Source organism: Corvus moneduloides, chromosome 23 (genome assembly GCF_009650955.1).
Source record: "Corvus moneduloides isolate bCorMon1 chromosome 23, bCorMon1.pri, whole genome shotgun sequence".
NCBI lineage: Eukaryota > Metazoa > Chordata > Aves > Passeriformes > Corvidae > Corvus > Corvus moneduloides.
The window spans coordinates 5,819,593-5,834,782 of NC_045498.1; the positions used below are offsets into that span (position 1 = coordinate 5,819,593).

Genomic DNA, 15,190 nt, shown 5'->3' on the forward strand with positions numbered 1-15,190 from the left:
AGGAACAAACAATCCCCTGTGGGCAGCTGGCAGAGAGATGGATCCACAGCAACACCCCCCCCCAGAAGGGTTTTTGGGGTTGTTTTCCCTCCCACCCCATCCTCCCATGTGTGGATGTCTCACGGGGCAGCTCAGCCCCACCATAAAACACAAAAACCCCAGGGAAGCCTCTTGGGGAGAGAGGGGCCATGGGGCTGGGACCAGGGCAAGGAGCTGGTCGAGCAGAGGAGTGCACCAGGGGATCAAACAATTCCTCTGGGATCATTTTCCTCCCTGCTCCACGCTCTGGTTTTGGAGGTGTCGCTGGCAGTGGGATGAGGAGCGGCTGGAGCTGGAGCTGTTCCCACAACCTCCTCCTCTTCAGAGCATAATTTTTCCTCAAATAAGCACAAGTTCCTGCAGCAGCCCCGGCACTGTGCCAGCTCCCATCATGGGCTGCCCTGGAGCAGGACCAAGGGTCCTGATGTCTCTCCATGGAAGCGAGCTGTCAGTCCCAGGGTGAGGCTTGAACGACTCCGAATGCAGCAGAAAGCTGCTGGGATGGGAGAGGGATTCACCCCCCTCTGCTGCTGTCCCATGGCTTCACGCTCACGAGATCAGCTCCAGGGAGACCTGTAATTATCTGTTTCCAGCATCTTCAGCAGAGCGTGAGGACACGGCAGTGCAGGATTCAGTGATTCATCAGTGACCTTCAGGCTCCATGGATGGCCTGCTAAGGGGGACTAAGATAGTCTGTAGAGGCTGGTGAGCTGGGCATTGTGGCTTTTCAATCCTACGTTAAATTGCCTTTAATTTGCTTTAAAAGCGGGGTGCAGTGTTATCATAAAAATGGGATATGGTATCTACCCCTTCATTACAGTGGAATAATCAAGAGTAGCAGAATAAAGGTAAAAATAGCAAAGCAAGTTGTAACGATTTGCAGTATTTTCTGTCTTGAAAAACACAAATGGCACAAATCATCCTCCTCCTGGTCTCATCATTCTCCCAACAGCTGCTGGTGCTGGGAGGCCGCACTGGTGGGGTCACGCCTGCCACCGTTTTGTGCTTGGTCCTTCACAGCTGGCACCTCCTCCGCTGGGAAACCGTGGACTGACACAGGCATCTCGCTGTGGAAGTGTTCAGCTCCTGCTTTGACGGCTAAAGTCAAAACACAGCCCAGCTCGAAGAGCGTGTTTCCACACAGAACACCCTTGGGCTGCAGCAGCCGCTGTGGCTACGCTGCGAACGGCTTTGATTTGAAGCATATTTAGTGACATTTGTGCTCCCTCCCAGGGGACTCCGTGCAGACAGCCACACGTGCTGTGTCCTCCTCTATCCTTTTCACTCCCGACACGGCCTGATGGGCTGGAGGTACAAAACTGCCCCCAGGGACCCCACTGCTCTCGGTGTCCTCAACACACGAGTGCAGCTGCTGCTGGTGGCCAGCGATACCTGAGATCCTCCCAGCTGGCCCTCTCAGGACCTTCAGCAGCGCCTGGAGCAGAGGGGACATCTGTTAATGGCTTTATCTTGCCAATCCATCCCCATCGATGGTGCTGGTGGGTGACACATCAATCATCCCGAGGCCTCCAGAGCTGCTCTGCTGCCGTGTGTCTGCGCTGTACCTCGGCCCTTGATGGTCACCACAAAAGATCGCCCAACTCCCAGCACAGATGGCAGGTTTTCGACCAAACGCCACCCCCCGGGTTAGGATTTCTCCACCTCGGCTTTAGGATTTCCACCAGCAGATGGCAGGGCGGGATTGCTCCACGAGCAGAAAGGAGGGAGAACATTTCACCCAGGGCAGGCAGCAGCAAGAACCGGGATAAGCCCCGTTTTTCCATGCCGGGGAATTCGGGAGGGCAGGGCTCGCTCCTGGAGCACCTGCTGCACAGCAGATCTCCCACGGCCTGGGAGTGTCCCTGTCCCCTCCAAGGCTCGTTCATCAGGACCCTGCTTTGTTCCAGCCGTGTCGGGCTGGGAGCCTTTTTAACACCACTGTGCCGCAGCCCCAGCCCACGCCTTCCCACGGGCCTCTTCAGCAGGAATTTTTTTGCCTGAAGAACAAGGATGCACGGAGAGTTCGGGGATTTCCCCTGCAGGGTAGATCAAAAGTTGCCAGGATGTATTAGAGGAGACGTTTAGGCTAAAGAAAACCCTGGGAAAAAAAAAAATCAAATGAAGCTGCAGTCCCGAGCTACTGCTCTATAATCACCGTGTTGCTGTGGGGAGAAAACCCCACGGGGCTGAACCGATGCCCTTCCACCCGCCCCGGCTCCCGTTTGATCCGCAGAGATCAGGAAGTGGTTTTTCTTTTTTTCCCTCTGTCTCTGTTTTGTTTTAGCACTGTAGCCCGCGGGGCCGGTTTGTGTGCCTGCCTCCCACGGAGGGTAATTGGGTTCCTCTCTCTGGCCGAGGCCACACCGGAGCACTGAGCTCCCACCGCCGCCTCCAGCCGGGTCAGGGCAGCCCAGGCACCAGCGGGACGAGCCGTCATCAATAGCCCTATTATTGCTCTTGAAGTTTCTCCCCGCTTCCAGACGGATGCTGCATTACTCCATCACAGCTGCAGTTGCTCCCTTCCAGCAATTCCCCGCACAGCACTTAAGGAAGGGATTTATGGGCGGTTTTGAAAGGCATTTTGCAGCGAGAAGGAGTTATGGGAAAGGAAGTTGAATTCCCACCATTCCCCAGTAAAATTCTCCCAAGCATCTTTCACGAGAGGGATCATTTACTGCTCCTTTCCTCAAAACAGAGACAGGCCCTCAGCTGTGGCGCTTTGTTTAGTCCAAAGCGTTTCCCGACAGCGAGATGCCACAGAGGTTATTCTGGTCTCGGCTGCAAAGGGTCAGCAGACCAGGGCAAGCCCTCAGTCTGGCTGCTGGAGGCTCTGCCAGACCCCATCTGTTCCCTGACACTTTCGTAGACCCTAAATGAAATGATTTCTTCTCGAGTGATGGATTATTGCCAATCTCAGGGCAAGCCTTGGTGAATACCTGGCTGATTTTGACTCATTTTCCAAAGTAAAAAAGTCTTGGGGCCAGAGTCACCAAGAGCTATAAAACAATCACAGGGGATGTCACCTTAAAAGCTGCATCTCACCTTTTTTTTGGAGCTTTTCAGGAATCAAAACCTGCCACAAAATTACTCATCGATGACCTTCACAGGTCCCTTCCATGATCCGGGCAGGCTGGATGAGCAGATCGGATTCACTTCAACACTTACATTTCATAACCAGGACAGGGGGTTTGAAAGACTTTATTTGCCACCTTTGCTGATGTCACAGCTCGTGAATCTAAGAGCACTGCACAGTGTAAAGTGAGGCCGTGAGCTCTAGTGCACAAACCAGCTGCAGGAACAGCCAGGGTCCACGAGGACCTCCCTCCTGTGACTTTATTAAAAGGAAATATGTTGTTCCTGGCTGATTCCGGTGCTTGAGGATAAGGGTGAGAAGTAGCAGAGGCATTTCTGTGCGCTAAGTGCGATGACTTCCATCAAAACAACTGGGAGGGACTCACTTTCCAAACAAAGGCAGATACATACATTGACATGCACATGGCAGATACCATCTGCAGGAAGGAAAACAACAACTCATCCCCACAGCCCGACCGGCTGCACCTCTGACCTGAGGCATGGGAAGAGTTTCTCCCATTCAAAAGAGATCTTCTCCCTCTTTTTTACCTTTCTTTGCACTGACCTTCTCTCTCTTTCCGTGGTAGAGGTGGGCAAGGGGTGGGCGTGCAGCTGGGTCCAGGATATTCTGCACGTGTATCCCAGCAAGTCAAGGCACAAATGCACGGAGCAGGGGCTGTTCAGGTGAGGGGGAGCACTGGGAAACCCTGCCCTGCCACCACGGGACGTGGCACAGGAGCGGGGTGGCTTGAAAGCTTCAAGTTTCTGTTCTTTCTGCCCAAAGAAGAGAGGAGGGGAGGCCAGCTGGAGGAGCCGAGGTGTAATCTGCTGTGTCAGTCATCTGGGGGCACACAGGGCAAGGCAGGGAGAGCTCTCAGGACTCAGGACAAGTGCAGTGACACCTCAGTGGGTTTTGGTCCCAGCCCAGGGAGGGGGATGAGAGGTGTGAGACCCAAATGTGGTGCTGGAGAAAGAAAACAGAAACACTGTGGGAGGAGAGGGTGAGGGATGCTGGGCTCAGGGAGAACGAGGGAGGCACTTCAAATTCAGGCTGCTCCGACCCATTTTCCCCCTTTGCAGTCACGGCTGTTCAGCAGGGGGTGGAGGAGAGACAGCTCCAGCAGGGAGACTGGCAGAGGGAAAGGCATCTTCTTCTCACTTTGGCCGTCAGAGCCTTCCCCTCCGTGACAGGCTGTTGGAACCCTGGGTTCCGAAAGAAGAAAAAGCAACAACAACAGGCGTCCCTTTGAAATCCTCTGTCTCGCCCCTTCACACCTCGGCGGTGCAGGGCAAGGGCTGAGCCCGGGTGGCCCGGCCGGCTGCTCCGGCAGGGTTTGTGCCGGGAACCCAGCGCAGGCCCTGCAGCCACGGCGGGATTTCAGCGGGGCTGTGGGAACGAGCCCTGCTAAGCCGCTGCCTCACTCCACCTTAAGGGCACATAAGTGGGAAAAGCTGGTAATGCGAAGAGGAAAGCACAGGGATTAGCAGGCAGCCAGTTCTCTTCGGGAGCTGGGGCGGGGGGGCTGGAGCCTGCCTCGTGGGTGCCAGCAGTGCTGGGCATGGGGTGTGAGCTGTGTCCATCCCACCACACCAAAATGAGGAGCTGCAGCTGGGGGACGCGTCGAAGGGAATCAGCACGAGCGAGTCTGGCTGGCAGCTCCGAGTCCTCAGGGGAATAAAGACAGTATTTCAAGGCTGGTTGTTTTCCGAAGGACAGCAACGCTGGGTTCTGCAGAGGGGTTTGCTGGAGGAGGAACGGGGTTGGGATCTGCGTGTGCCCCCTCCCTCGTAGCCAGAAGGGTCTGGAGCACGGCCTCGTGCAGACAAGTGCATGGAGTCGGATGTGATTTACGTTTGCAGGCGTCACGAGGGAGAGGAGGTGTGACGGCGAGGCGAGGAGGGCGGCGCGAGGAGGGAGGGAAGAGCAGAGAGAATTTTCTCTATGGATCCTTGGCTTCTGCAAAGCAGGAAAGATGCCTTTTCAACCGAGTTTGTTCTCAGCCCTGCGGGCAATGAGCACTGAAGAACTCCTGTCTCCGGAGGGGAAGGGAGGGTCAGAAAGCCCCGATTTCCGTCGCCCAGGAGCGGCAGATCCTGGATGTCCCAACCCTGATCCCGGGTCCCTGCGCGGCAGCACCCAAGACGGGAGGTGCCGCGTAAGCTGGCGGCACAGGGATGCCGGCAGAGGCTGGGGAGAAGAGGAAAGTGGCGATTTGGCTGCTCTTGGATGAGCCCTCCCTCAGTGCTCCCGCTGGCGACGGCATCCTGGGCACGGCCGGCACGGCTGCGGCCGAGCCAGCGCCCCGGGCCCTCCGGCTGGAGGAGCCCATCCTGCTGGCCAGGAAGCTCCGGCGGGATGGCAGCATCTCACCGGGGACGCGGCGGAGCGGGGCCGGCCTCACTGCGGGGCTCGGGTAAGCCAGGGAAGATGCAGTCAAAACAACCGGAGCGGGAGCAGCCTCCCTCCTGGGGATCTGCACAGGCCCGGCGGCGCCGTGCAGGAAGGACCACGGCCAGGCCTGGATGGGCAGCAGGGACGTGGCCACGGGTGAAGGCTCCATTTCTGCCACGTAATTATTCAGGTGGGAGAGGAGTCGCAGCCGGATGGGGTCGGCGGCATTTTGGCCCTCGAGGATGCCCAGGTACCTGACAACTTCGGTGAGACACTCGCGGAAGCCGATGCTTCTGTAATCCACGGCCAGAGCCCGGGCATCCAGGAAGCCTGGAGGGAGAGGAGGTGGGTGACAGTAAGGCCGTGCAGAGCTCAGGAATGCGCTTGGATTTCACTACCCTCTCTAGTGCACTGTGTATTTCACTTGAGGCACTTTGCTGCCGTGTGATATTCCTGAAGCAGGCAGCCAAGTGGGTGTCCCGAGGGACCGGACGTTTGCGTGCGTGAGAGCGGCGTCTGCGGTTATCTGACCGGGATGAACCCGCCGGGGTCAGGGAGCCTCTCACTCCGTGTGAGACCAGTGAGAGGTTTCATTAGCTGTGCTCAGGAAGGAAGAATTTTTTCCTGTTGGATTCTATCCGTTATCACTGCTGGAGACATGGCTGTGGGCTGGGCGGGCACTGGGGTTGGGCTGCCTTTGCCAAGGGGCCATTCCAGTCAGGACAGTGCCTCCTCAAGGCACAGCTTAGCACCACTTCCCTCTGCCTGGCTCCCAAAATTTACACTCCCTTTAAACCAACATCACAGGGCAGTGGCAGAACCAAAACAGCTGGGCTGAGAAAGCTCAAAGCCACAGAAATCAGCAACCAGCCGCTGATTTTAAGGCTTCTGCTCCCAACTTGCAGCTTCGTGAGGCCATAAGCAATAAAGCAGAGAATGTCACAGCACAGTGAAGCGCTGGACCACTGTGCTTGACGGGGTCTCTCGTGACAATGCAGCCCTTTGTTGCAGTGCAGTCAAACTGAATATCTAAACAAATGTTCCAGACCAAGTTACAGCCCTGAACCAAAGCCTGGATGCCAGCAATGTCCCCAGCAAGCCAAAACTGGGTGGTAAGCAAGCCAGAGGCTTCTTTACTGGAGCTGTGATCTCCATCCTGTTAACTGGAACAGGACAGAGGGTCTGTACTGAGGTCCCAGTACAAATAAGACCTTTGTTGAATTTTGCACAGGGCTCCCTCTCTCTTCTTATAACAACCAAGAGACACACACACAAAAAAAAAAAAAAAAAAAAAAAGAACAGAAAGGGAAAAAAAAAGCCTTGTTTATTTGCAGAGTCCTCATGCAGAATTCAGCCTCCGCAGGAAATGTATCCCAGGGAGGAGGTAAAGGGTTTAATATGGTTTTTCTGGAAGCAGGCTCCATTTCTGAGCAGGAAGAAATGAGTCCCTGGCTGAACAGCTTTTAGCAGGGGGTGTGACACCAACAGTGCTGTCCCTGTGGGGCTGGGGGGGGGTTCAGCTCCCCACCTGTCCCACTCTCCCAAATGGATGCATGGGATGCTGACCCATCTGTAGGAAAATGCCCATCTGCCCTCCCTCAAAAGGTATTTCCCTTGGGAAGCAGGCAGAGCTGGCTGGAGGCAGCTCGCTGCTGCAGCTGATGGGGAATTTTCCTTCCAGGTTTGCACCTTCACCTCACCCCGTGCTCCTAAGAGCAGTTCTTACCTGTTCCTCCTGTGGCGTGAAGCATTTTTAAGTGATCCACTGTCATTTGTAGAATTTCTGCCTTCTCCAGCTTGGAAGACCCCTGTGTGGGGAGCAGAAAGGAAAAGCCATTTGTCATTTTATGGTCCAGGGCTTTGTGCCTCTCAGGAGCCAGGCTCTGACCGATGACTTCCTCCCTGAAACCTCCCTGAAGCCCAGGAGTGCTCAGAGTGGCGCGGGGCATCCACCAGGGCTCTGTTTTTTACATCAAGAGAGCAGAAAAACCAGCTCCTTCCCAATGCAGATTGAAAAATCCCTCTTTCTGTGCTTCCTCATATCTGCAAAACGCTTCCTAGATTGAATTTATCCTCCCCAGGGCTCCTGAATATTTGCCAATATCGTTCCACCACCCCATTCCCACCACCTACTTACTCCCTGGAGTGAGGATGATAAGAAAGGCACAGCCTTGCTGCAGAATTTCTCCTTCTGGAGGCCGTACCCCAAACCCTGCAGCCCTCGTGGGACCAGGGCACCAGGGGCTCTCACAAACACACACCTGCTTCTCGAAGGCCGTGGGCACCAGGCGCCGCAGCTCCGAGAGGCTGCTGTTGATGCGGTCACGGCGCCGCTTCTCGATGATCTGTGGAGATTTCCAAGCAGAGAGAAGAAACCACAGTCACTCCCAGCCACAGCTCCCAGATCTAAAGCCCTGCAGGTGCTTCGAAAGGGCCACGTGTGTGTGAGTGCTTTGGGGTGCAAAATTTGAGAGAAGAAACGTGAACTGGTGAGATAACCGCAGGTGAAATTGCTCTCCCCTTTTCTGCCAGATATGAGGCCAAACCTCTGCAAAAAAATCGGCTTTGGGGACAATTCTGCAGGGGATGGAGCAGGAGGGGTGTAAAGGTGATGTTGTACTGTGGCCTCACAATAAGGATGGGTTGACAGGCCCCCAGTGCACACAGGGGGACATCTCTGGCACACAGTCAGGGCCAGCCTGCCCTGGTCATCATAAAGGACACTCACCCCTCTCCTCTTCTTCCTGGCTTGTATCTGAGATGTCGTAGTGGGAGACACAGACCTGGAAACATGGCTGGAAAGGAAGGAGAGGGGATCATTTCTAGCACTGGCTGGAGAGCAACCTCTGTTGCACATATGTTCTACACACATTTGCCATCTGCAGTTTCCTCCCCCCACCCCAAAAAACGTCTTCTGTGGTTCCCATCTCATTTTTACCCACAACACAGAGCTCAGGAATTGGGGATGGGGAGCCAAGCAGAGACTTGAATCCCACTCTCTCCCCTCCGAGAATCTCCCACCAGATCCCAGAAATCTGGGACGGATTTCTGCACCAGAATGTCCATCCACTCCCAGGTACAATTCTTCAATCCCAGCCTGCGATGGCATCTCCACGGGGCTGGGAAAGCAGCGATCCGAGCTCTGGAGTCGTGGCCTTTTCTCCTCCATGTGTGAACCTCCCGTCCCTCGTGTCTGAGCCTGCCCCGTCTGCAGGCTTTGCATCTCGGAGCCGCGATAGCAGGAGGGATCTGGGCTCCAGGGATCCGAGCTCCCACCCAGGGAGGGCTGGCTGCTCCTCAGGGTGAGGCCAGCGGTGGCACTGATGTGGTTTCTGAGGGCTTCCCGGAGAGTCGCTTCCCAAACCACAATTTTTGGGGTGGGCTGGGATGTTCTCAATGTTCTGAACCATTCAGAGAGGGGCCAGGAACGGGGCAGGGAGGACACCTGGCAGGAGGTGACGGAGCAGGGACGCTCCTGCTGGCTCAGAGGACAAGTGACATTGTGGGGACAGGCTAAGGAACAGGGCCCCACAAACCACCCTGTGCCCGCCAGGCTAAAAACACCAAAGGTCAGCCCTAGACATGCAGAGGGAGGCAAAGTTCAACCCTTAGGTCCCCATAACGATGGATAACCGACCGTGGGAAACTCCCTGGAGCAAGACCCCGTGGCTGGTGGGGGGGGATGAGGCTGGCCAGGTCACGTCCTGCCTCCCCCAAGCAGGGTTTGTCCCTCTGGAAAGTGGAACTGGCTCAGGGTTTGTCCCTCTGGAAAGTGGAACTGGCTCGGGGCTCCTTCTGTGCCTTACGAAACTCGGAGCAGGGATGTGAACACGCGTCCGCCTGCAATCCCGGCCAGCCCAGCGCGCCGCTGGGACCAGAGCTCGTGTCAGGCACCCAAATCTGGAAAGGGCCACTTGGGTTCACCCCAATCCAAATGTTTTTCAGTTTGACAGAGCATTTTAATAGGAGTCCATTAAGGATTTTCCTGCACAGACAGTGCTGTCTGCAGCCAGCTGAAAACTAGACCCAACTCAGCCTATTAAAAATAGGCCCAAGCGAGGCTCTTTCAGAAGTGGTTTTACACAATAACACGTTCTTCTGCTGCCTGCTCCGCTCATCTCCATACAGGTCCCCTATTTGAATGTCAGCTGGGTGGGCTCTCTCTGGGCAGAGGTGCTGGCTGGCTCCACAAGTACCAACATGCATCGCCAGCTACGCAGACGTGCACAGAATGAGCAATTTTGATGTGAAAACGGGCTCTGCACAGACACCGGCGTGTTTTAGGTGCAGGGGGTAGGTGCTGAATTCACCTGGAAATGCAAAGTAGGCACCCAAAAATAACAGTGGTTTTTGAAACTCTCTTTGCAGGGCGGTCTGGATGCGTTGTTCTTTGTGAGCTGCTGTTCCAGATGTGGATATCAACACCTATCTCACTGCAAAATGTATTTAAAAAATACATCTGGTGGACTTGAACCACATAAAAGATAGCGTGAGTATATTCCCCATGACTAAAATTTCTGCATTGCTCTTTCCTTGGTTTTGTCATTCACAGCACAGCTCTGGCTGTGATCTGGGCAGATCTTGCACTTCTGCAGTGACCCCAGAGCCTAAACTTGCTCCAAGCACAGATCCAAGCCTCACGCCCGGCATGACTCATCCCCTCACTACGGGGAAACTGGTTTGCCCAAACCACTCAGCCGATGGGTAATGGGCTGGGAACCCCAGCCAGGCAGCCGCTCTCTGCTCTGATCACTCCTCCACACTCCCCACCTGGAAGTGTTTGATTTTTCTGGATCCACCAGCATCCCATGCAGGATGGCATTACTTGGGGTGTGACCTCTGCAGGGCAGGAACAGCTCTTTTGGCTGTGGATTTGCGTGACATGAGGAACAACATCCACCTATACAAATATCACCAGATCACAGCCAGCCTGGTTCTACTACTGGCTCGAGAGGACAAACACATTAGCAGCACCAAAGAGAGATTAAAAGTTCATCATTGCTGGTCACTGAAATAAAATATTGTGACAATTCCGGTATTTTATCCCTCGGGGTCCTATGGACTCAGTCTGCTGCTATTTTGATGTGGAGAGGTGGGATATATTTCACCTGCAGCAGGAAAGCAGCTTAAATATCGATGCACTTGGAAACGGCGTAAGGGCTCAGGGAATCCCTGCAGGACATTTTGTGCCCGACGTGGCCGACTCTGCTGTGACTGTATCAGAAGCAGATTCATGAATTTAGTCCCATGAGAACCTGAGCTTGGCACCTGCCAGGCAGCTGCTCCGCTCAGGATACCAAAGAGCAAGAGGGAATGAATTCATCCAAAGCTGGTCGCGGAGGGAAGGGGGACACTTGGCCATTGAAACAAGAGTTCAAAAGCAGCTGATTTTTGGATGGGAACAAATAACAGAGCCTTTCCTTCATCCCCTGCGCCGTCTGCACCCTCGGAGCCTGGGAGGGCTGACCCAGCCTGGGAACCCGGGCTGCCAGCGGCGCTGAGGATGCCCTTTGCCAGGGGAGCACGGGGAAGCCTGAGGGCATCGCCTGGGGAACCACACACGGGTCTTGTCCTCACCATTCCCTCACAAAGAGCAAAGCCCAGAGCTGATGGGACAGAGCCTGCGAACTGCGCTGCCGAGGGGCACCGGGGCAGCCCTTCCCCGCTCGGGCTCCCTCCCTAACGCATCACAGCCCCAGCTGGTGCCTTACGAATGCATCAGCAGAGCAGAAGCGTTTTTCTCATGCAAAACCACAAAAAATGTGGTTTCTTCCCCATTCCCTGGGAGCTCTCGGATTGCCGGGAGCGCAGGGGTGTGGGTGCCTCTGCTCGGGGGGGGCTGCCCCATCTCGGGGTGCAGAGAACGGGCTCCTGCTGCCCTTCTCCCACCTGGCAGGAGAAGGCCACCGCGCTGGCTTTAATGGGATTCTCTTGAAGCTCCTAACACAGCTTTAACACTTGTATGGCCACTTCGGTTTCCTTGCGGGGTCAGCCCCACGGCCAGCACCAGCCCTGGCCGGCGCTCTAGGGTCATCCTGCCTGTCCGCGCAGGACCAGCCCGACCCCGAGGGGTTAAGCGAGGTGCGAGGGACTCCCGGTGCGGCGGTGGCAGCCCCGGTGCCCTCCCGTGCCGTGTCCCGGTGCCGCCGTGGCAGAGCCGGTGCCCTCCCGAGCCGTGCCCCGGCAGGCACCGAGCGCTGGGGGAGCCGTGCCGGGACCCCAAAAACCCGCGTGGGACGGAGGCTGCCCTCACCTGTACTCCTCCTCCCGGCCCACGTCGATGGTGCCGTCAGATTCCGTGTCGGACGAGCTCTCCTCGCAGAGCCGCTTCATCCTGGCGGGGGGAGAGGCCGGTGGGCTCGGCGAGGTTGCCCCACGCGTGGCCCCGGTGGCCGCCGCCGTCGTTCCCCGCCGTGCTCGGGGCAGTGCTGTCCCTGCCCGGGCTCCGCCGCTCCGGCCCCGCACGGCTCCTCCCCTGCCCGCTCTGCCTCTCCCACCCCCGGCTCTCCTTCCCTGGCTCCCTCCCGGCACGTCCCCACCTCCCGGGTAATGGGTTAATGAGCCACCATCTCCCGGGAGTGACGGATTACGCGGCCGCGCCGGCGCTCCCCGGTTCCCAGGGCCCCCCCGCGCCCCCCCGCCTCCTCCCGCTCGCTGGTCGAAATCCCAAATCTTCCTGTAAAAGGAACAGTCTGTGTGAACCGTCTCATGTCCCCCCCCTCCTGCCCACGGCCCCCCTTCCAGCCGCTGCACATTGGCCTCAGCCCCAGTTTAAAGGGACCAGTGACCTCACTGGCAACAGAAAACCGTGGGAAAGAGATGGGACTGATAAAGCCTTGAGTTGTTTCAGGGAAAAATCAACATCCAGCCCCACACGCACACACATGTCTGCCCGGCTCCGCGCGGCGCAGGCACTTTGCAGGCTTATGATTCAGATGGAAACCGGCTCATTCGGAGCGCGGTGCTGTTTGAGGACGCCGCTCAAAGGGCCCTCGGCTGGGATTAATCAGCGGCCACTGCCGAGGGCCGGGCTGGCAGCGGTGGCACCGCGCTCGGGATGGGTCCGGCACCACGCCGCGGTGGTCCGGCCGGGAGCTCGGCCCCTCTACCACGCTCCCACAGCCTCGGAGCCTCCTCAAGTGCCAGCCCACGGCGCTGCCAGGGCAAGGTGTTTGACACCTACCTACCCTGTGAGACAAAGCGGCCAAAAGCCGACTTCAGGCTTTGTAACATTGGGGTGAATCGCTGTTTTCTCGTCTCATTCCACAATGCTGGAAAGTTTAACCCACAGCCCAGCATCGAGTGAGCATCTCCCTTTCCCTGCTCTGGCAGGAAGGAGGCAGGAATCAGGTTTTTTCAGAGCCCTGCGCTGCTAAAATCCCCCAAGGCAGCAAAAACGTGTGCGTGTGGGAGAGAGAGAGAGAAAGAGAGAGAGAGGAGGAGGGAGAGCACAGAAGTGGAGGTTCCCAGTACGAAAATAATGCCTTTTATTTTGAAAAAAATAATCAGCGCTGAGATCTGGCAACACGTGGGTTTCCCAAAGCCCTTCTGCAGAGACCGCGGCGGCGATAACAGCCCCGTCGCCGCTCAGGCCAGCCAAGCCACCCCACCACCCGTCTCCCGTGGCCTCCTGGGGTGCTCCCTATCTCCCTCAGCCATCTCTGCCAGCTCACCCATGCTGCACCCGCCAACCCCGAGGTGTCTGCAATTCCCCAGCACCTCTCCAGCAGCTCCGGAAAAGCCAAATCCTGGCTCCTGCCTGCCCTTCGCCCACGCCTGCCCCAGCCCAGCATATGGAGCAGAGGAAAGCGCGGCCCCCCCCGAGTGGTTTTTGGGACTGAACAGCACCGTCCTCCCCTTCTGAAGTGAAGCAACGGGGACCTGAAGCAGCCGTCCTGTGCTGGAGTGGGAAATGGACGTCTCGGCAGTGTTTGTAAACTGGAAAAGGGAGTAAAACCTTTGCTTCAGCTCACAGCACTTTGTTTCTCTTATTCTGGTGTTTTGTTTTCACTACGAGAAGCGGTCAAGAAGCCGAGCTGTTATTAGCTTACATTTCCAAACGAAAGGTTGCTTTGAACCAGAAGAATTAGAAAAGTGTTATTTTAGCAGTTTTGAGACCCACTCCTCCTCCCTTTCCAAAGTGATTTCAGCTAGAAACACATGCATCTCCAAACCAAACTTCCCATAAACATGTGTTTTTGAGAGATTAATGCTCTTTCCACTGATAAAACCATTTGAATGGGATCCTGAGATTGGTTGTTTCAGGCTCTTGCTCATATCACAGCGAGCCTGAACCAAGCCGAGCCCAGACCTGCCACAGAGGAGCACTTTTCTTGTCCATTAGAAAGGAATTCACTGTCCAGACTCCATCTTTTCTGGGCCTTGTCTAAGCATCATTATCTGGGTTCAATTGAAGTGTAATTGGCAACATGTTTTTCTAGGATTACACTTCATTATGAGCAGAGCGGGGGCCCCAAAACCCACTTCTCCTGTAATCGGATCCGTTCTCCAGCCTGTGCTCCTGGAGACTCGTTTATAATCGACCCCAGAGATCCCAGGGGGGATTGTGAGGGGCATCTGAACCACCCCAGACGGAGCAGAGACGGTGCTGAGACCCCTCACGGGCCGGTTCAGCGGAGATGACAGGGAAGGATTAAACGGGTTTAGCTGCGTGAGGGGAGCTGGATTTCGGTAGTGTCACCCATGTCCCACGGGAGGGAGCAGCCAGACCTCCCCCACAGCGGGCAAGGGGAGATTGGGGTTCAGAAATGGGGGTTCTGCCCCTCCTGGCCTCTCACTGGGTGTCTTTGCAGGCGGTTCCCGTGGTACGGTGACCCCAAGAGCAGAGCCACAAGCAGTGGGTGACCAACCTCTGCCCAGAGCCGATTTGCTCTTCCCTGGAGAGCTCCAGGCTTTGCCACAGCCAAGCCAGGGAATTACCAGAGGAAATCTCTCCCCAAGCCCTGAATTAACAACGCTGGCCCCGTGCTTGGGGCTGTTTCCCCTCTGGGATCACAGCAAGCATTGCTGCAATGCCTGTCCCCATCCCCGGGACCCCTCTGGGACCCTCTGGGACTCAGGAGCTGCTGAGAGCTGTCCCCTGCTCGGGCTGGCTGTGCCTCTCCGTGGTGGGAACTGTTTCCAGAGGATGGGTGTCACGAGGACGGGGCTAAGCCATCCATCACACCCAGCACTAATTGGCTACCCTGCTTCAGAGGCCAAGGAAAAAGCGAGCTGCAAAGATTGATGTTCCTTCCCTGCAGCAGGAAAAACTCTCCGGGCCAGGACTGAGGGTGGATCCCTGCCAGGGACCTGGGATTGCCTAGGTTTGCCTGTGCCAGGCCTGTCCTGGGGATGAAGGGCTCCAGTCTAAGCATCCCTGGAGGGGCGATGATCAGCCCAGCCACCAACCCCCCTCCCACACTGGGACCACGCTGCTCCCTCCCCTCCTGCCTTCCCAGCTCTGGGAAATGTCCCAGGAGAGCGGCCAGCTGTGAAAAGCTGCAGCAGCTGGAATGTGGGAGGGAGGGCAAGGCTTCTGGAAAGCCAGAGGCAGCCGAGGAGCAGGACTTATCTGTTACCTCCCCGTGAACTGACACCTCTGATTTAACCCCGTGCATGCCTGGAATGCCCTGTCCGCACATCTTCAGTCAACATCACCTCCTAACCTCAGGTCCCACCGCCGCC

At 56.5% G+C, this 15,190-nt stretch overlaps 1 protein-coding gene across 1 annotated transcript; it reads right to left on the minus strand.

The window, feature by feature from the left end:
- Nucleotides 1–3,219: 3,219 nt before the first annotated feature.
- On the minus strand, nt 3,220–11,991 carry HEYL (hes related family bHLH transcription factor with YRPW motif like). The gene is made up of 5 exons (XM_032132448.1): nt 11,757–11,991; nt 8,232–8,298; nt 7,765–7,848; nt 7,230–7,311; nt 3,220–5,833 (listed from the first exon to the last, which is right to left on the minus strand). The coding sequence occupies exons 1-5, from the start codon at nt 11,834–11,836 to the stop codon at nt 5,166–5,168; spliced, it is 981 nt and encodes a 326-aa protein (XP_031988339.1). The 5' UTR covers nt 11,837–11,991; the 3' UTR covers nt 3,220–5,165.
- Between the last annotated feature and the right edge of the window lie 3,199 nt (nt 11,992–15,190).